At 52.9% G+C, this 20,940-nt stretch overlaps 1 protein-coding gene across 2 annotated transcripts in view; it reads right to left on the bottom strand.

Annotated features, from left to right (window-relative positions):
* Positions 1 to 20,093, bottom strand: part of DUSP8 (dual specificity phosphatase 8) — a 46,730-nt gene extending 26,637 nt beyond the window's left edge. Inside the window, exons 1-2 of one of the 2 annotated variants that reach the window (XM_064657572.1) lie at positions 19,967 to 20,093; positions 5,176 to 5,572 (exon numbers count right to left, since the gene is read on the bottom strand). In XM_064657572.1, the coding sequence (XP_064513642.1) occupies positions 5,176 to 5,406 (231 nt within the window). In that variant the 5' untranslated portion in view covers positions 5,407 to 5,572; positions 19,967 to 20,093. Of the gene's footprint in view, positions 1 to 5,175; positions 5,573 to 19,921 lie in introns of both variants that reach the window. The other variant, XM_064657570.1, reaches the window with a different exon arrangement.
* Between the last annotated feature and the right edge of the window lie 847 nt (positions 20,094 to 20,940).

The following is a 20,940-nucleotide window of genomic DNA, read 5'->3' as shown; positions in this document are numbered from 1 at the left end:
CCTCTCCAAAATCTCTTCAAAATACCTCTTGAACAAGCTACCACTCACATACGCCTGTCTCCTTTTGCTGTCTCACTGCCTAGCCCTCACTGCCTAGCCCTATCTTACCACCAGAGCAGATTCACTCAGGGTTGCTGTTGCTATTAATGCTGCTTTCACACCCTCCTGCAGGTGCTTCCCTGCTCGGCAACGTGAGCACCATCCAAATAAACCTGCAGGGCGCACTGATGTAGCTGAGCTCATCACATCTCTGCACCGCAGCAGAAGGACTGCCCCGCACCAACAGAAATCCCCATCGGGGCACCACGCTCTGCTCAGCACTGGGAAGGGGGGGGCTCAAAGGACCCACCTGTCCCCAGCCTGGCACCAGGCACTGGAGAGAAAAACTGTCCCCAGCAGGATGATAGGAGGGATCAAAAGGCAGGATGAGAGGGAAGAGAAAAAGACACAGGAATTTTAAAATAAGACACTGAAAAATGACTGAAGCCACCCGGGATAAGTCAGATGAGGATGTACTCCAGCATCTTTTCCTTAGCCATCCCTGAATCAGCACTTTTGTGGGAGGTCATCTCAAGCACAGCTGGAGGAACACATGGTGACTGACAAGCCTGTTCGGAGCTGGGAGCCCATCAATCCTTAAGAAGGCCGCTATCTCTTCAAGTCCTCCTAACGTATCCCAAAGACCCAGTTCCCAGCCCGAAGCCCCATGCCAGCACAAACATCTTCCTGAAAAGCATGGTGAGGCAGGGACTGATCTGTGGTGAGGCAGGGGCTTATCCTGGCTGCACAGTCCAGGCTGAGGCGGCTACAGGAGAGATACCAGCTCTGGCCGAGCAGAGTTATTCCACAATAGGATTTAGTGTTCCCTCCACACGGGGAGGCTTTGTTTGGGCCATTACTACAGGGTTGCTGAGCGACGGCAGAGATGTGTGACACGGTTTACATCTTATTAAAGTTATAAGGTTTCACTCAATGTAAATGCCAAACAAGTGCTGGCCTCGCATGGCCTGGCTGCAAAATAAATATGTGGCTTGCTGGGACAAGGATGTCAGTAGGATGGTCCTGACGAGCACACAAGGAGCCTGCACTGGTATCCTGGCTCCTCATCACAAAGAGAAATGGACAGAGATGTTTAATCAGGTCCATGGGTCTTCTATTGGTCTCATGCTCTCCTGATATACCCCATCTCTGGTCTTAAATGTAGGCAGGTTAAAAACTAAGAGGGCCAGAAGAGGAGCTGAAGAGATACTCTGTGCTAGATTCCTGCCTCTGCCAGGTGCTGACATAGGGCAGGGGCAAAGCTGACAACAGAGCATCCTTCTGAGGAGCAGCACCTCCATGGTGGGAGCTCTCCCAAGGGGTTGCCATAATCCCAAGACTGCTGAAGTAACCAAACCTCAGGCATCACCCTCCAGGCAAGGTCCCCACATCCAGCCAGCAAGGGACAGTGGGGCCAAGATGCAGCAAGTCCTTTGGCTCCAAGTAGATATTGAGTGGGACTTGCAAACTCATGCGTGCCTTTGAAAAGTTGCTGGCCCACTCCACTGCTGGAGGTGCCCCAGAGCAGCTCCTCAGGGACAAACCTCCTCCCTGCTAACATCTCGGCCAGAGGCATATGGCCAGCCTGGAGCAGGGACCACCCAGCCAACAGCTCCAACCAAACCCCAGCTGAGATCATCCATTCATTGTCTTTGTGCTCCCCATTACCCTCTCCAGCTCTGTCCAAAGGTAACTTCCTTATGGACATTAGTCCCCGGCACTGGGTGCTTCAACACAGCCCAGGTCCCTGCTTCGCCTCTCCCTGGCTGCCAAGCAGGGATAATGATGCTCTACAGGTGATCCAGGCTAAGATAAGAGCCAGCTATTATTATTATCCCAATTACTACTGACATCTCAGCCACATATTGTTTCAAAACACAGTGAATCACCCCACTGAAATAACAGGGCTTCCATCAACATAAAGAGCAGCCAGGCACATAGCTCAAAAATAAGCCCCGGCTTTCCCTCAAGCAAAACAGCTGCTTGCAGAGCCATGCTCCTAATGCAAATAAATCAATATTCCCATCGCCCAAAGAGACCCATGTCTTGCCTCAAACCAAGGCTATAGCTGCTCTGGAGATAGCTCCATTTCAGGAAGTGAGAAACCATCTAGAAGTGGACTTTCCAGGGGGATCTTGAAGGAGGAAAATTTTCAACATTTCCCTAAAGAAATGCTAGTGAAAACCTCAAGTGGGAATTTCCCATAACCTCCGCTCTCCAAACTGCATCGAGGAGTCGAATGATTCCAGTTGTTATTGGAATTTATTATTGTGAGAGTTTATTATTGTCAGTATTGGGAGAAGGGTTAAAAACCAACCAGAGCAGTATGTTGGTACCATTTTTGTGTGGAGGGAAACTACTGCTAATTGGGAGATGAATTGCTGCTGCAGTTTTTGCCAGCTCAAGCACCATGGGAAGATGGTCCACACCAGGAGCTCAGGGAGCAGTAGCTCAGCTATGGCAGCTATAGCTGCCTCAATTGTAGTATCACAGGCACATTTAATTAAAATAAAGAAAGGACTTTTTAATGTCTCCATTTCTTCTTTCCTCCCAAATGGTCCTTTCCTTTCCTTGCACCAAAAAAGCCAGGAGCTGCTGTTATCCCACAGCATCACCCCAAACTGCAGCTCCCAGAAGCATTGTTAATGGTACCCTTCCTTAGCAGCAATAAAGAAAAGAGGAGAGTAAGTCCTGGGAAAAGCAGATTAGACAAATGCTCTCATCCCCCCTGCCAGCACGCAGGCGGGAGCAGCTGAGTTGGCAGTGGGGTTTGCCCAAATGCTTTGCCCCTGCCTCCTTCCCCAAAAGGTCATCACCACCCTGAGAAACACCGAGGCAGGATGTGCAGGTTCAGCTCTCTTTGCCCAGGGCAGGAGAGGAGGAGTGGGACGAGGCGAGGGCTCGGGGCTGCCCTTTGGCTGCCCGGGCAGCTCCGCGTCGCTGCCAGCCGCCTTTGTCTCGGCAGCCCCGGCCGGCCGGGAGCAGGAAACAGGAGGAGGGCGGGAGGCCCGTCAGGAGGAATAATGGGGCCGGACAATCGCGCCACTGATGTCACCCTTCCTGCCATCTGCTCCCAACGCAGGCTGTGCCCCCCGCCCACCCTCGTCGCCCTCCCCGCTTCGGCCCACCGCCCCCACTAGCCCCGGTGCGCGGAGCCCGGGGCAGAGCAGGGCTGGGGGGTGTTGGCCAGCGATGGCAGTGGAGGCAGGGAAATGACACAAGGTATTGGAGGTCTATACCAGCTTTCAGCGTCCCCTTCTGAGGAGGGTCTGTGCACGTCGAAGCAGCAGACCATATTGATTTCTGTGGGTCCCAAAACCATGACCCGAGTGGCTGAAATGGGAGGAGAAGTTCACGCAAACACACAAATGCATGCACATAAAGGCTTGGATACCCCGAGTCACAGCTACCACTCCTGCTTTATGCCAGATGAGAATACAAAATGATCCCCTCCCACCGTGGTTCTCCTCTCCAGCTTCCCAGGACAAGTGGCTTAACCTCTCAAGGGTGTCCTGAAGCTTAATTAATTCCTGGGCTGCGTGCGCTGGGAGAGCCAGCATGCAAGCGGTGAGCATGGCAGGGGCAGTGCAGAGTGGCACACTCTGCCTCCTCCCGTGGATGTGCCAGGAGGGATTTAAGCCGTATCGAAAAGAAAGGAAAAAAGGAAAAACCCATGAATTGAAAACAGTGGCATCGCCTCTCCTCTGTCTCCCTGTCATCCCTAGTTATAATCATGTCCCGAGCCAGTACGTGAACCATTATGACCCAGGAGCAGAAGGAGGTGATCCTTCCATGCTCCTTCCATGGGGACAGAGCAGGGAATGCCAGGAAGGACCAGCCAGCCCCTTTGGGAGCCACTGCTCCTCTGCAGCTGGAAAGCTGCGGATGGCATCAGTTGATGTTAACTCTTCCATGCTTCCCCCTTCCCTATCCTCCTCCTCCTCTTCTTCCTCCCCCTTGCGCATCGCTTTTGCTGCTGCTGCTGCTGCCGCTCCACGTGACGGCGGCCACTGCAGAGGTGACCCTCGCCGGGAGGAGGGCGGCCGCACCGCTCTCCTCAGAGCTGGCGAAAAACTGATTATTCTGCTTTATTCTCCCGGGGATTTAAGAGCAGCTAAAGCCGTTCAGGAATCAGTCTCTGCAATCCCCTCCAAATCGCCCAGCCCAGAGCATCACCGAAGCAGATTGGCGCGAGGCTGGCCCCCCCGCGCTGCCAGTCCCCTTGATCCCGAAGGGGTGATGTCACCGGCAGCCAATGCGGGCAGCGGTGGCTTCTCGGGGTGGCGGGGGGGGGGGGGACACGACGCAGATGGCTCCAGCTGGGCCGAGCATTTGATTAATCGCCTGAATTACCCTCGCTTTGCCATAAAATTACAAGGCAGGAGGGGGGGAACGGTAAGAGCGAACCGGCAGGAGGGCAGGCTGCGATGGCAAACCACCCTTTGGATGGTGAACCACCCTCCAGCTCGTCCCGCAGCCAGCGCGGTACCCACCGCCGCAGCTCTCCAGCAGCATCTCGGCACCCAGCGGTGCAGCCCTCCGGCAGCACCTCAGTGCAGAGCAGGGCCCGGCCCATGGCACCATAGGGGGACCCGGCACTGTTCTGGTCGGGACTCCAGCCCAGCTCCGTGGCTTAGAGCCACCTCTATTATTTAACCAGGAGCGATAGAGAGAGGAGCCTGGGAGAGATAATATGCCATGACACTGGATAAGAGCTTCTGGCGTCACAGGGGAGGAGGATTACATGTCCCTGAATGGAGTTAGAGATGACAGAGGGGAGGGGAAGAGTTTTTAGCAGGGGATTAAGCTTACAGCTCTGGGAAGGCTTTGGGGGGTTGTTTGCTGGCATAAGACAAGTCCTAAGGCCGATATACCTGTTAGACTTGCTTGTCCTGGAGCAGGGAGCCACGTCAGTGGGGCAGAGGCAACAAACAGGTCCCTGAGGACAGCCCTGTGGCCACATGAGCTCATGCTCCAGCTCTCCAAAGGGTGTCACAGAGATGGTGGCAGATACTGGGGTCAAGGGATGGAGGAGGAGGAGGATGCATGTATCAGGTGGCCCTTAGGCCAGCCTGAATGCTATCATGGAAGAGGATGTGAGCATCCACCAGGAAAGGTGAGGGTCAGATCCTTTACCTTCATCTTGGAGGCAGGCTGGATGAGCTCCGTGATGGAGACCTTGTCCTGCTGGAGCCTCCTCTTAACGAGCTTGGAGCAGCAGATGTTGACGGAGCTGAGGACGTGCCAGGAGTTGTACTCCACGAAGGAGCGGCTGTCGATGACCAGGGTGCCCTCTGCTCCATTCCTCAGGAGGCTGGCCAGCTTCTTGGGGTCCATCACCTTGCGTGGGAGCCTGTCCCCAGCCATAACGGGCCTGTCCCCTCTATGGTGAGTGGGGGGCAAGGGGTGGAAGGGCAGGGCAGGGACGTCTCCCCAAAGGGGAATGAGCGAGGGGTAAAGGATGAGCAGGGCAGCTCCTGTCCTAGTGTCCCCACACTGCTAACACGCAGAGTGCCAACTCATTGTGCTGAACCTGGAAAGAGAAGAAGGAGATGACAACTGGTCAGCTGGGCAGGATGACATTTACCTTGGGCCAAGTCCCCAAGGGCTTGGCCTTCTGAAGATGTCTTCAGAAGAGCCTAAGAGTGTAACAATCCACACTTTCCAAATACGTTCTCCCAGCCCGAGGGCATCTGTGGCTCCAGAGCTGCCCAAACCAAAGGTTTTCTCTTTGTATTTAATAGCCCTCAGTGGAACTTTCTTCCATGAATTTGTCTAATTGCTTTTTGAGGCCATGTCAGCTTTTAATTTAACAGGCACAGTGGCCAGGGGCAGGGAGTAGAATGGTTTGTCAGCTACACTGAAGAATTCCTTCCCCTGGTTTGCTCTAAATCTGCTAACTGATGGCTTCTCTGGGTGACCCTTACCACTTGCACCAGAAAAGGCCACATATGCCTGCTTCCTAATCACCTTCCCCACAGTTCTTACCACATCTAGACCTCATTTAGGAGCCTTGCAGGTCAAAGCATCTACAGAGCTGCCTCTTGCACAGATACCTTTTGCCACCCTGGCCAGCCACCACGTGCCATGTTTGAGAGGCAGGCACACCAGGGACCTGCACGGGGTAAGATGTCACCTCCTTTCCCTGTTCCCAGCCCAATGGCTCCTTGCACTCAATTTGCTTTTTCTGACCTCTGCCAAGCACAGAGCTAATGGTTTCACAGAAGCAGCTTAGCTCAGCTCCACGGTTCTGCTGCTGCATGATAAAAGCTAGTTCAGGGCCCATCAGACACATCACCAAATCAGGTTTGCTCACTCATGTCCATCACTTCACACTGGATTTCACCTGCCTGTTTATCAGAGCCTGCTCATGGGTATCTTTGCCAGCTTGCCTCCTGGAAAGTCAAGAGAAGATGACCTCTCTTGGAAGACAAGGAGTTGACCTTTACTCCCATCTTCAAGGAACAGCCCAGGCATTAGGACAGAGGGCCCGGGAAGCTATACTCAGACTGAGATGGCCCCAAAGAGCCTACTGCTTTGCAGCATCTAACTTGTGCAGACTTAGAAAGGGGGTTCATATATGGGGGGATCCTGTATACAAATACCCTGTGTTTCCATCTTAGGAGCTGAGAGGGGGTCGAGTCTGAACTGCTATCAGAAGAACAAGCTTCCTCCATGGGGAAGGACCCCACGGGGTCTGCAAGAGCAATAGGCACGCTGGGGAACATTCAGCTCAAAGTGTCTTCTTAGGTTTTAATGGAACACGTCATTGCAGGCATGTTTTAATGGTATTAGGTTTTAATGCCGCTGCAGTCATTCAGAAAATAAGCCTGGGCTACTACCAGGCTCCTCTTGTTCCTGCCAGACGGTGTTTTAGACAGAACCCACAAGCTGTTTCGTGGAAGCTTTAATGCATCTGAATTAGGAGGACTATGAATAACGTGCCTGAAAAGGCCAGCGTAAAGACTTTCATTGACTTCTGCAAGATCAGGATTTGGTCCATAGACTAGAGGAGGCTTATGAGTCACCCTGATCCAAGTAAGCCAGAAGTTAGCTCCTACAGCTGAAGCTTCTGTAGTGTGGGCACCTACTGCAATGGTAGCTCAAGATACAAACCAGATGCTTGAGTTGGACACACTACTGGGTGACATGACAGGGACCTCAGTTACCAGTCACCAAACCTGGAGGACACAGCCAGCTTGTAGAAAAAGGATGGAAAGCCACAGAACATGAGGATGCGGATTCCAGCATTTGCTCTGGCTCATGACATCAGCATTAAAAGCCCAAACTTCCCTGCGCTACCAGGCCTGCCTCCCAAAGTAGCAGTAGATGTCCCAGGCTTCAGCCTAAGGATCCAAGCTCCCAGTACAAAGCCCCACTAGATGTGCAATGCTTTTCTGCCCTTTGTCTCACACCCCTGCTGCCTCTGCCAATGTGTTAATACAAATTATGGGAGGGAAAAAATCCCCTAAAAGCTGCATTAGAGCACAAAGCATTTTGGCAACCCTGCAGCACTATGGCATTGCTGTCCCTGGCCCCACATATCATTCTGCGGCTCCTCGTGGCGACTCCAATTAGAGCTGCCCCCTCAGTGGGCGCCGGGCGGTCCCCACGGCAAGAACCCCGCTCCCCCCAGAACTCCTCAGGGGGCTTAAAAATTGAAACAGTTCTAATTAGGGGGTCTGAGGGGGAGCGAGGCTGGCTCCTGCTGGGATATGACACACCTCATTACGGCGCTACCGCCTTGCCAGAAGACCCCCTGCTGTACCTTGGCTATAGAGCCAGGGCACTCAGAAAGGATGCAAATTAGCCAGCTTTTCCCCTTCGTCTTCCTTTCACACCCCACTCCCCAAATCACTTTCTGCCTCCCTTCCCAATCAGGACACCAGGCTGTGAATTCCTTTTGGCTCTTACAATTACATCCAAGAAATAAAAAGGGAATAGAAAGAGAGTGACAAAAAAGACTGCGATAATACTGTGGCAGAGGGATGAGAGTGAAGGACTCAAGTGGGAAGAAGGAGTGAGCCAACATTGCACAGTTCCTCTGGAGATAACACGATATCTGATCTCCAGACAATGAGAAATGGGTAAACTTTGGGGGTCTCAGATGCAAACAGAGGGGTCTAGGAAAGAGAACAGATCCTGATTGCTTTACCACTCTGAGAGAAGTCCAAGCAGAAAAGGCCTGCATGAAGTTCTGGCAGATGACCAGAAGCCCGGGTGGAAGAGATTGGAGAAGACAGACAAGGTTTCCCAGGTCAGCCAATAGCCCCTCTTGTACAGAACAACCACTCCAGCATGCCCAGGTGGATCTAGTGGCAGACACGTGTGACACGTCAAACAGGTTCCACTCCCAGCTCCATCCAAGAGAGAGGGGGGAAGGAAGGGCAAGGATAGTCCGCTCTGCCTCTCCTTCCAGGAGCCTTTACAGGGGACAGAGTTGGCCAACTGAGTGCGGTTATAGGGAGCTGTAACCTTGGCGTTAGAACCAAGACTTCTCTGTGTATGTTCAGCCAGGTCAAAGGCAGACAAGCAACTTCTCTGGCAGCAACCATGGGCTGAGGGGTGGTGAGTTCATTCCCAGCTAACAGGTACTCCAGTACCAGCAGAGGCTTTGAGACCTTCACAGTACCTTGCAGGCTGTATGTGAGATGGTCTCTCAGATGAGCTGTAACATTGCCCTACCTGGGAAGACTACCAGAGAAGGAGGAAAGATCTCTTTATGCTTCTGCTCAGATGGCTCAGAAGGAAAACTGAAGGAAGAGGTACTACATGGAGCACTGTTAAAGTAAGAGATCTTCTCACCATAGTGAGAGGAGACCAGGGGGGAAGGTTAACCTGGAACCTAAATTAGGGTTTCAGAAACATAGCTGTGTGTCCTCACTTATCAGTTTATTAAAGCCATCTTAATCTTCTTGAGTGTTCCTGAAGAACACTCCCTTAATCCTTTAATCCCACCTCTCCCGGAGTGCCTGTAATGAGGAGATGGGCACACAGCTTAGCTGAATGGGGACAGCCAGCAGGAGAGGCCACACTGCAGCCGAGGGACAGAAAGAGCTGCAGAGCTTAGCACAAGTGGGCCAACTGCCCACTCACAGGGACTCTGTCCCTGGTGTCCCCTCCACAAATGTGCATGTCAGGTGAGGGGTGCTGGGCACGAGTCATGAGCGTGACAGAGATACACACAGCAAGCCAGGCCAAGGGCAAACGTTCAACCTGGCTGTGACCATCTTCTGGGCAGGCCAGGCAAGAGAGCAAGAAAACCTGAAACACACCTCAGCCTGAGTCTATCCATGTGGCACGCCAGGCCACAGGAACTCTTCCCTGTGCCGGCCCAACACAGATCACCAAGTGGAGGCCACTTCCCTCAATTTCTCGTCTTGCACAAGGCCCCCCCAGCTGAGAAGGGAAGGGAACAGATTTGGTTTCTGTTTTACTGGAGACATCAGATGGAAGAGCAGCAGGTCTCTGCATCAACCACAAACCTCACTAACCAGCATGCCCATTTCTTGCACCAAGCTAGCAGTTGTGCCCTGGAGATCTCTACCTTCCCCATGCAGTCCAGCTGAGGAGATGCTCCCCTCACTGTCCCAGGCAGGACAGCTCTGCTGTGGGAAGCAGCTCTGACTGCACAAACACATTTCCATCATGTGAGACTGGATCTACAGCACACTCTCTGTGATGGTCATCCTAGAAGCATACTCTTCTGGTGGCACCTCCATCTTGAGTTTACCAAGGGATAAACACCTCAGGAAACACCTGCTCATTTGTCCCCAGTAATCTGAAAGCAGCCATTCCCGAAGAACTGCCATCTCCACCAGGACCCAGTGGCACTGAGCTAAGTGATCTGGCTTTTCCCCCTGCAGTCCATCTGGGGAAATATTTGTGCCTTCTGAGCCCTGCAGTGAGATGCTGCCTGGCCAGGGCTTCTTCATCCAGGTCAGGTCTGCCACCAGCCCCAGGCTTACTGCTGGGACACTGGCAGGACCCCACCCAACCCCAGCTCTCCAGACACTTACTAAGATGTAAAACATGTCACTTTTTCCAATCCCCACACCCTTCTTTCTTCCCTATCCCCTCATTTCTTTCAAGTGCTTTGGTACTTTGCAAACTCCCCTCGGCAGGCTCACACTGTTTGAGGGATTCCTAAATCACAGGCCCATTACTAATTATTATTATTTTGCAGCAGCAATCAGGGACGTGGGGCTCATTAACAAGTTAGCACCTCTGGTTTCCCTGGAAACCTGCAGCTGCCAGGCAACGGCAGCTCTCCGGCCCGAGGCGATGCTACTGCAGCGCCTTCAGCTCACTCCCAGAAAGATGCTCGGGTTCTGCACGGGCTGATGAACCCAGCGTCACCAACGGGATGGGGTTAGGAAACCACGATGTGTCCCCTGCTCTAACTCATCTTCAGTGAGCCTCAGCCCATCTTCCTGATCGTCTTCTGCCACTCACAGCATCATAAACTCCACAGTGGCTTCTCCCTCTCAGTGAGCCATGCAGGCTTTCTCCAAGGGGGAGGAATTTGGAGCACTAATGATGCCCCAGAGTAACAGTGGGACAAAATTGTCAGGTGCCTGCAGTAGCTGCTTTGGAGGTGATGTAACTGCTGATGATTCCTTAGCAGCTATTCAAGGTCCCTTTAAGAGGCAGCACAAAAGATTTCTCTGCTTGACGATGGAAAAATGGAGTGGGGCTTTTTCCTTTGCTCCTTAAAATAAGGCTGGGAAACACTGCTAACCACATACACTAACTCCGACACAAAGCTTGCTTGTTCACCTTTTCCTGGTGAATCTCACGGATGGGGAGGAACGACATCTCCTGAGACCCAGCAGTATTAAGATGTAGGGGAGATGGCAGTGGCTTTTCTGGTTGCAGTTAAGCCAAGTTAAGGTCTGCTGCCCTGCTCGAACCCCCGACACTCACCAGGTAGACAGAGGACTCCCCCACAGCCTCATCCACACTGATCTTACAACCCCATCTCGGCTCCCTGCACAAGGCAGGCATCCTCCCTCTGGGACAAGAGCCCCTGTGCTTGCCTCTCCATGGAGGGAGCATTTTGAGAAGGGGGGAAAGGGCAGCCTTCCCATTGTCCCACAGCACATCACTGTGAGGCAGCCACTGCACCTTTGCCAGGGTTTCAGGCTTGCTGATCTCATTATTTTTTTAATTTTTTTTCTTTCTGCTCCTCCTTTCTATGCCGCAGTCTCCCTTCAATTCCCGTAGGCTGGAAGCAGCATGTGAGAGAGCCCTGCAAGGAGCTGCATGCACCCAAACAGCACCCACTTGTCTCCCTGCGTCTCCCATTGCCCTCTGCACCTGCATGCCATGGTCCAGAAAGTGTTTCCCACCAGAGGACGTGGCTGTAGGGCCAGGACGTCCTTCAGCAAAGTGCCAGATGTTGCATTCACACCAGAGGAGGGATGTGGGGAGGAGGCACGTGGCAGTGCTGGCATGGGGGTGGTCAGCCTCGGGTATGTGGCTGGTGGTATGGGGCTGCTCACACTTGAACCACAGACAGGGACACGGATGAAAGGAAAGGGGACAGGTCATACCAAGCTGCAAGGAAGTCTTTCCCATGCACCCCTCACCCCACAAGGTAGGCTGGCTCTTCTGGTTGCAGTTAAACCCAAGCGAAGGGGTCCCTCACCCTCTCCTACCATCTGATCTCGTGCCACCAGTTTTGGACAGGTTATGACTGCAAATCCAACTGCCTCCTAGCCAGCTTTCACCAAAGCAACCCATGTGCAGTTAAGGATTTACAGACTGGCCACTCCCAGAAAAATTTCTAACTGCAGTCATGGTGGTCAGTCTGAAGATCTGGTCAGGAAGAGCCAACGGGGACAGGAGAGAAAGGAATTTAGCTGGAGTCTAGATGACAAGAGCAGTATCTCCTCCTCTTAGGCTTGTGCTTTTAACATGATTTATATGTTTTTCCCCTTCAGTATAAACACAAGCTTTCATTTTAAAGCCTACAAAAGCCGAGACCAAAGGTTATCCATGACCAGCCAGTCATTTAATCACTGCCTTTGCCCATGCTGAGGAAAGAGCTCCCAAGCATGCTGCTTTCTAATACCAAAGCTATCCCTTTTCCATTTTCACGCTGCCAAGCCGAGAGCTGGCCACCCTCTCATCCCAGAGCTAAATGCACCTTCTGCTTTGAGCAGCTTGGCACATATCACAGAGGACATGTCATGTTAGAGAAGGGAAATTTAGTCCTACTGATGCTTCAAGGGCTCTCATTGTCCACCGCTTGGTATCCCCATCATTTGCTGCATGACTCCATGAGCCCAGAAGGCTTATCCTGGGGATAAGGTGCTTGTTTGCCTTTTTGCAACAAGAGCAGACAGAGGCAGCCCAGAAAGGTATGCACTCAGATACTTCCGCAGGGCTGGTCTGGCTCTCTTGTCCTAGGACACCAAACACCATAAATACCTGCTGGGTGCATTTGCAGTCTCTTGGAGAAAGGGTCTCCAGGACCTCCATGCTATTTTCCTGCTACACCTACACACCAAGTGAAAGAAAGAACAGGATTAAGCTGTGGTTCTTCAAGGCTGCAGATAAATAGGCCAGCATTTCACTTCTTAAGCACAGTCCCCACTGACATGAGCTTGTCCACCTCAGCAGAGCGCCAGAGACAGTCACAGGTGAGGTTGAGGCTGGTGAAGCAGGCACCTAGCAAACACAGAGGCACTCACTGCACCTGCCCAGTGCAGTGCCATTAGGCCTCCATATTTAAATGGCAAAAGGTTGTTGCCCTCTGTCAACTTTCCCGCAGTTTCTGATGATAACCAGTGCAAACTGAGATGCAGGTGCAGTTTCCAGCACAGGTTTCCAGTCAGCAGAAGCTAATATCCACAGTTATGCCACCCCATGCCCACAAAACTCCGACTCTCCTTAGGAAATCCAGAATTCAACACAAATGCAAGGGGCTACACTGGTATTCCATGGGATGAGGCATTCCTCAGGGCAGTAAATACATTTTACAAGACTTTTCTGACCTGGTTCAAGACTTTCTGAATTTCCTATATACACACAATAGCCAAATTGCTCACAGGTTTGGGATGAATTAGAATGTGTCAGCTCAGGATCCACCTCTTACCACAACCCCAAGGAGGAGGTACCAGCTCAGAGTTTCAGAGGATTACCTTTATCTAGAAAAAACACACAAGACAGGTAAAGCCCAAGCTGATGTTCCTGCCCCACTCTCTCCTTTTCCCTTGGGCACTGTGATTCATTACCAGCTGTTTTTGTTCTGTTAATCCGAGGTGACACAGGGGTCAAACAAAGTGTTTTAAAGGTCTTCCTCTATCCTCACCACCCTGGACAGGCAGATCAGCACATGCCCATTGACCACGCTGAGCCATGGCTTGCTGGTCATATGCCACAGCTGTTTGTGTATGAAAGCCCACCGCCTAGCCCCCTGACAGAGCTGGGTATTGCAGCACTTTGTAACATGGGTCTTCTCTCTTAATCCATATTATCACTGCTATCGTGGGTGGCAAACTAGATGAACTCATTTGCTGGAGGAAACAACCAGCAATATTCCCCTCATGAACTCCAGGCAGATGTCGAAGCATGATATATATGTATTTTAATCCCAGTTGCAAAAATCCCTCTCGAGATATATCATGACATCCACCCAGAGCTTAAGCATCCTCCAACTCATTGCTACACAGCAGGTCTCACTCAGCCCTGCTTCTGACCATGTAAGTGAAAGCACGAGTGATCACACCAAGTAAGCCTTGCCCCTTTTAGCTGGTTGACCCCCAGCTAAGAGTAGGTCAGTCATCCTCACCTTCCCACCTGTCCTGCTGGACTCCAACAGAGCTCACTCTTATCTTTGTATCAGGTACTGCTGAATGAACCTTGCTCAGGTGCCAGACAAAGAGGCAGCCAAGCTCAAAGCAGAAGGGATTGCGAGGATGACACAGAATTAACAGGCATCAGCATTCAGCAAGCAAGCGGAGAACGCGGAGATCTATTTTTAATGGTACAATGAGAGCGCTTTACAAAAGGATGTGTCTGGGGAGATTCTGCCCAGTCAGAGATTTGCATTGGGGTTTTTTTGCAGTAGTCAGTGTGCAGGAGGCATTTTGTCTCTTCACCACCCCACACAGCAATTCAGAGGGCCCTGGCTCAGTTTTGGCTGGAGGCTCATTCCTTTGGGTCATCTTCCTGCCCTGCTGCATCCTTCTGACTTTCCACCAGAAGAGCTGAACCTGAGGTGAGCCACAGGTAAGGCGTAAAGGACAGCTCCTGACTTGCTTGGCTTCTGGGTCTCAGCCTTGCTGAGCTAGTACAGCTGCCAGGGACATCTCTGCAAGGTTCACCGACAGCAGCAAAGCAGTTAACATGGTTTTTCATGGGCTAGCTCAAGTCAGCAGTGCTGGCACCCTCTCTGCACCAGCCCTCCACTCAACAGCTTCAAGTGCCAAGCAAGACTCAGGCTGTGTCCGTCCGCTCCCCAGGCAGGGCTGCCAGCCAAGGCAGATGAAGATGGCATGAATAACTCCACTCAAGCTACAGCTCAAGGAGGACCAGGCTGCCATCGCGAGCTTGAAAATGAGGGTTGTGAGAGGCAATGAAAAAACAATCAGATGATGTAGATACTTCTTAGTTGCTTCTTTTCAACAGAGATGGATGGGCCCTCTTTATCTGGAGCAAAGATCACCTGGTGTTACCCAGGAGGGTCTGGACTTCAACAGATATGTGATTTATGCAGGCACAGGTTTAACGTGTGGGAAGGTCTTGACTTGCTTGATGCAAAAATCCTGCAATCACCTAACAGACTGAAATTTCTCTCAGAGCTTCTGCTGCATCAGCTGAATTACCATGTGTTAGCTTTAGACAGCAGCACTCCTCAAAGAACTAAATCCCCTATTAAAAAGACGAAAAAAGGCGAGATGAAAAGCTGGGGATGCGGGCACACCGCGCATCCAAATGCCGGATGAGTAATGTGGGTTGACAGAGATGAACCGGAAAGACGCACTGCATCATTAGCAGGGCTGGAGGAGGTGGAGAGGAGGATGCCAGGGTCATGCTGTCACTGGAATCTCCATACAGGATCAAAGCAGTGGTCCACCTCATTCACATCCCCTCACCATCATTTCCTAATAACAGGTATTCTACAAAAGCCTGTGAGAAGCAAGACAGTGGGTACTTATGGACTAGTCATGCAATAATGTAGGTGTAAAGGGATCTCAGTTCATCTGGTCCAACCCCTCTCTCCCTTAAAGGAGAAGTAACATCAACACCAGAACAGGTTGTCTTGCCCTTCTGGTCACCAAATGACTTGTTCCCAGTCATCAGTGGACTCAAAAATAATGCTCCCCATAACTCAGGATGCAGAAATGCTATATAGAGAGCCACTTCTGCAAATTGCTAGAGGACCCTGAAGGGCTCTGGAGAAATTCCTGAAGAATACAAGGTCTCTGCCCCAAGAGAGGGCTTAGTTTAAAAAAAGTACAATGAAGGGAGACAAGTCATGAATGCACACCTCAGGAAACCATGATATAAACCTTTCTGCACACAGAAACAACAGGGAAAAAGGCATAAGAGGAGTGGGAAGAAAAGAGGGAATCAAAGAAGGATTTCCAGCCCCAGATAGGTTGCTGGGATTCCCTTATTTTAAGTCAGTGCAAAATGCAACACTTATTTCAGCTTGATGTAACACAGTCTCTGCATTTCTGTCCTGTTATTGCTCCCTATTTGCACCAAGATACTCTGTGTACCGGACCAGTTTCCAGAGAGCACCTCCAGGTTCTCCTCCAAACCCAGCCTGGGCTACCATTGCACCTATCTTTTGAAACACTGATCCTTCCAAGGTACCATGCAAACAAGCACCACCTGTCACCTTGGGAAACTGGCAGTCCAGAGCAGCAAAATCAATGCTACAGAAGCTCTGGGCAAAGCAAAGGAAGAAACACCCTGCACACCAAGCTAGATTACCCTGTCCAGCTGGGTCTAGAAAACCTTAGAGAAAGAGCCAAACAGCAGAGAGACAGAGCAAGTCATCCTACAGGAGCCATGGCAGTTTACAACATAGGCTGGGCAGGGCTCTCTGCCAGGCATGGCCACCCAACATGGCCCACCCTTACTCTTACTCTCCTTACTTAAAAGCAGAGATGGCTGAGAGCCAAAGGAGCTTCTTGGACAGCATGAAACCAAAGGCTTGGAGTAGAAGGTCTACAAACATCTCTTGGAAGAGGAAGAGGTAAGAAGACCCTGTTTTCCTTTCCGTGACCTCAAGCTAAAAGGGAGACAAGGTGACCAAGGCACCTGCCATGGCCAGAGCTTGGCATGTTCCCCCACGGTCTCAGCTGCTGGCCCACTTCGGGCAAAGCAACTCTCCTGTGGGCATGAGACACATGCCATGGTCTCCCCCGCCATCAGGTGAGCAGGCAAACGCATTGCCAGGGTGCACTACACCACCCACTGTCCCTGAGGGAACCTGCACTACCACTAAACACACCGCAAACTGTCTGGCTTTGATGGCAGCCCCTCATGCCATTAGTGCAGAGCATCTTGGCACAGTCAGTTTTTACCCCCTCTCACATTCCCCTGTCTGTGTTATAATCCTGCACACAAAGTACACCCAGATCTCCTGAGTAAGCTTGAGAAAATCTTGAGCAGAGAGCTTGTTTAGCTTCTTATCTGATGAATGCTCCCAGGCCACTCACCTCCCTTCCCCAAGCCTGCCGTAATTACGTCAGGTGCCTCCTTCCCACTGGCATCAGGCGGGACAGGTGTATCTTCAGAGAAGAAATGCAAAGCTTGAAAAACAGGTTTTAAAACCCAGAGGGCATGGGGATGCAGAGGAGCGTTGAAGCTTTCCCCACAGGATGACTGCATTGCCGCTCTGGCTGCAGGAGCTTCTCTGCATAGCAGCAAGGGAAAGAGTGCGGCGAGACCCAGGGGCTGCGCTTAGGGGACTGTGAGCACCCAGGCATGCCTGCAACCATCTCCCCCCTTAACACTGCCACTGAACACATGGTGGAGGGGAGAAAGGCCTGCAAACTCTCCCAGCGCAACCTCTGGGAGAGAGCGGTCAGCATCCACAAGCTCCTTCTATTTGTCACCTCCTTCTCTACTAGATTCGGTTTGCTGGAACTGTTTCAGTATGATGGCAGCGTCCTATGAGCCTGCACCATAAATCAAGGCTGCCAAGTGCCGGAGCACCTCCTTTTCCTCCTTCCATTCCTGACAGCGTTAACATGCTCTGCACCTGCCTGCGCCCAGGGCTTCGGGAGCCAAGCTGTGCACCAGAGAAACTAACCTCTGATCGCTAAGAACAGCCTTGCTTAAAGGCAAGGAAGCAAATCCAAAGAAGAAAACCAACTATAACACACCCCCTATTCCTTAAAGCAGCTGGTGCAGAGGTAAGGGGTAGTAGGGACGGAGTGGGGACTTGCTCATATTCATGCTAAGAGAAGTCATTTCAGAAATCCAGAGACACAATGGGTTTCCAGCCTTTGGGGAGGTTTTCTGGGGGAGGATAGGGCTGCACAGGAGAGAAGCTGGTTTTCTCTCATGTCCCAAGATCCAATTTGGCAACATGGGACAGGCACCACTACTTAGTCCTACCCAGCCCTCGAGGGTGTTTTGGTAGTAATAGTGATGTTGCATTTAATATTAGGTGAATTTAAGCTCTCCAAAGGCAGGCTCCTCAGTGGCTTTCTCAGCGAGGTACCTGGCACCCAGCAAAAACACAGTCTGCAGACAAACATGGTGCAGTATTTGCAAGAATAAACTCCATGCAGTGCCCCAAGAGAACGCTCCTAAGGACTCTGGCCATTTTGCTCAGCTCTCCCAAACTTAGCTGAGGCTAAATTTCAAACAGCAATGCTAGATCCAGGTTTTCCTTCCCTACTCCTTACCTTGTGTCTAGGCAGGGACAACTGAAAGCCACAGGAGGCAAATCTGTCGGGTTAAAAGACTTTGGTATGAGCTGCTGTCATCTCAGCTTGGAAACCTTCCAGCCTCAGGTTTGCACTTCTCAGTTGTGTTGCCAATGGGCTGAGGGCAGGAATTTCTGCCTACTGCCACTGCAAAGAGGCATTTGGGCATCCTTATGCTGCTTACACACCTGCCTGTCCACTCTGGTCCCAGCCATTCAGGTAGTCCTACACATCCAGGCTCTGCCACTGTGGTTGTGCCAGGAAAAACTGTGGACAAGACACCTGCAAGGTGCTTGCGGGCTCTATAAAATCCCAAATGCACTATGGCCAGAAGGGTTTTCTTGGGGCTACAGCTTATTTTGTTTTGGGAACTGTTACAAGCAAAACCAAATCAAGCGCAGGAATCCCCATCCAGACCCAAACCCCCAACAAACCTCTTCCGCAGAGAGAGACCCCCCGACATGGATGCCCTCCGACAGCATGAGCGCAGGGGCACACAGAGGCAAGGCCAAACCTATAAAGACCAATTCCCATGCACTGAGTCCTTCCAAAAACAAAGCTCTCCCACAGCGACGTTTGGGCGCTTAGGCAGCCGTGCCCTGAGCCCTTCACCTTAGCGCAGGAGGATGAGACAATGCAAGCAAGCGTTAAACACCGCTCCACGGGCAAGCTGCTTTCAAGGTTATCATGGCTCCTGCACCAACAGGCACAATCCTCAGCACTACCTGTTCAGGCTTCTTGGATATCCCAACCGTTTCCTGGGGGAAGGGGGTCTACCTTATTACCCCAAATTAGAGGGAAATGGAACCTCTGGCAACAATTCCCAATGTGTTCGTCATCGCTAGCTGCTTGGGATAGGGATGGTCTCTTCCACATATGCTTATGCAGTGCCCAGCTCCCACCAGGGAGCTGTCGATAACTACCGCAATATGAAGGATAAACGCATCCATGCCTAGAAAAATCCAAATATCCCTAACAGAACAGCACTGCGCCGCGTTCTTCCTTCTAACGAAACCGCAAATTACTGACCTGTGCACAGAGCTCCCCCAATGCAAGCTGAAGCACTGACATCAGCTTTTGCTGTTGCTCAGGAATTTAATTCTGGGGGAGGAGAAAAGGGAGGGGGGAGCAGGAAGGAGAAGGAACTTATTTATCAATAAGGGAAATAACCAGGAATCTCTAAAAACAAACAACACTCAGCACATAAACCAACATTTATCACTATGTAATAATTGGGAGTGGGTGGGGGGTGATAAGTCGGTCCAGGCACATTAGGGGAGGTGGAAGGGATTATTTTAAACGGACAGCTTAACTCATTAATCGCGAGCAGCGCCTTTGGAGCCGCAGCAGTGAAGTGTTGCATTAAAACCCCCGCTGCTGAACACATGCCGGCTTCGTTTAAACGCCAAGGACACAGGGCGACACTCCAACCTCTTTCATCATCAGAAAAACCACAGCGCTGTTAACACCGGCTCCTCAAACATCAGCCCTCAGCCCCGCCAGAAAACCCCTCCATCCGCGACCCCCGGCGCGGCAGGACAGCGGGTATTCCCCGGCGCTTCCCGAACCCACTCCTCACCTGCACCACCGCCGCCCGGCAAGCGCGCACCGCGAAGGCAGGGTGGGATTTCCACCACCCCCCCGCTCCGAAAACAAGCGCAGCGCCCCCGATATGCGCGGCCGCGGATCGCCAGCTCCCCCCCTTCCCCACTCCCCGCGGTGGGGCTGCTCCCTCCCTAGCCCCAGCACTTCACACGCATCACTTTCCCTCGCACCGGAATAATTCCAGCCCCCCACTGCAAACGCGAAGCCCTGTATCTCGGCATACACACAGGCGCGTACATAGGTCGGTACATGCTGTCCCACCGCCGCAGGGCGCGATGCCGGCTCCGCTCCGCACACGCGGGGAGCACCGCACCGCACCGCCCCCCCCTCCGCGCTCCTCCCGCCCGCCCTTCACCCCAACCCCAGGGCGCACGGACCCGTCCGTCCCGCTCGGGCTCCCCGCGGGGAGGGGCCGCACTGACCCGGCGCGGCGGGCGCGGGGCCGCCCCGCTCCGCTCCGCGGCCGTTCCGCCGGCGCGGCCGCTGCCGGCGCCGCAGGGCCCGCATGCCCCGGCGGGCGGGGGGGGGGCCCGCTCCGCGCTGCTCCGCGCTGCTCCGCGCCGCTCCGCGCGCCGCCGGGAATGCGCCGGCGATGACGTCATGCCTTGGGAGCGGGGGGGGCCGGGGGGGGAAAGGGAAAAAAAAAATAAAAAAATAAGGGGGGGGAAGACAGCGTTGACGTCACCCGCAGCCAATCAGCGCGGGCGGCGCAGGGCAGGGTGACGTCAGCCCCGCGGGCGCGGAGCGGAGCGGAGGGTCTGGGAGACGGGATACCCCGCGTAGAGAGCGGCCTGGGCACCGTAGCGTTTTCTGGGGGTGACCCTCCTGGCCGCTGAGATCCCCGGGGGATACCCCCAGAGCCGCGGCTGCTCCCGACAAAAGACGCACTGCCGTGTGTTTTTGGGTCATGGATGTTTCCCGGGCTGCCAGGCGCGGGTAAGGTTGAGCCAGGAGCTCTCCCGCAGATGGAGCCGCCCCTGTCGGCTGCCAGCACCTTGCCCGCGGCTCGCCCGCCCGCCGGCGCTGCGCACCCCAAATACGCGGTGCTGAGCGTGGGGCAGCGGCGGGCCGCCGGAGCGCCCCACGGGGCTCGCTCGCTCTGGAGCGCCCAAGCTGGGGAAGAACAGACGTAAAGGCAGCGCGGTCTCGGGGAATGGCATGGCAAAGAGTGACCCAAAAGCTGTGCGTTCAGGAGCCTGACCCACAGGTCGGCTCCTGGATGGATGGAATGGGCTCACCCCCATCCCGCTGCGATTTCACCAAAGAGCTGGGCAACTGTCCTGGCTACACAGCAGGGGGTTTTCTCTGTCCTTGGCCCTGGCCTGGCAGCTCCAGCTTAGAGAGGGATTAGGATTTAGAAGCTTACGTTTTGCTGGTGCTTAGGAAATGAAGGGAA

The sequence above is a fragment of the Pseudopipra pipra genome, chromosome 6 (assembly GCF_036250125.1).
Source record: "Pseudopipra pipra isolate bDixPip1 chromosome 6, bDixPip1.hap1, whole genome shotgun sequence".
NCBI lineage: Eukaryota > Metazoa > Chordata > Aves > Passeriformes > Pipridae > Pseudopipra > Pseudopipra pipra.
The sequence above is the reverse complement of the archived record's forward strand: the minus strand, read 5'-3'. Positions and strand labels throughout refer to the sequence as shown.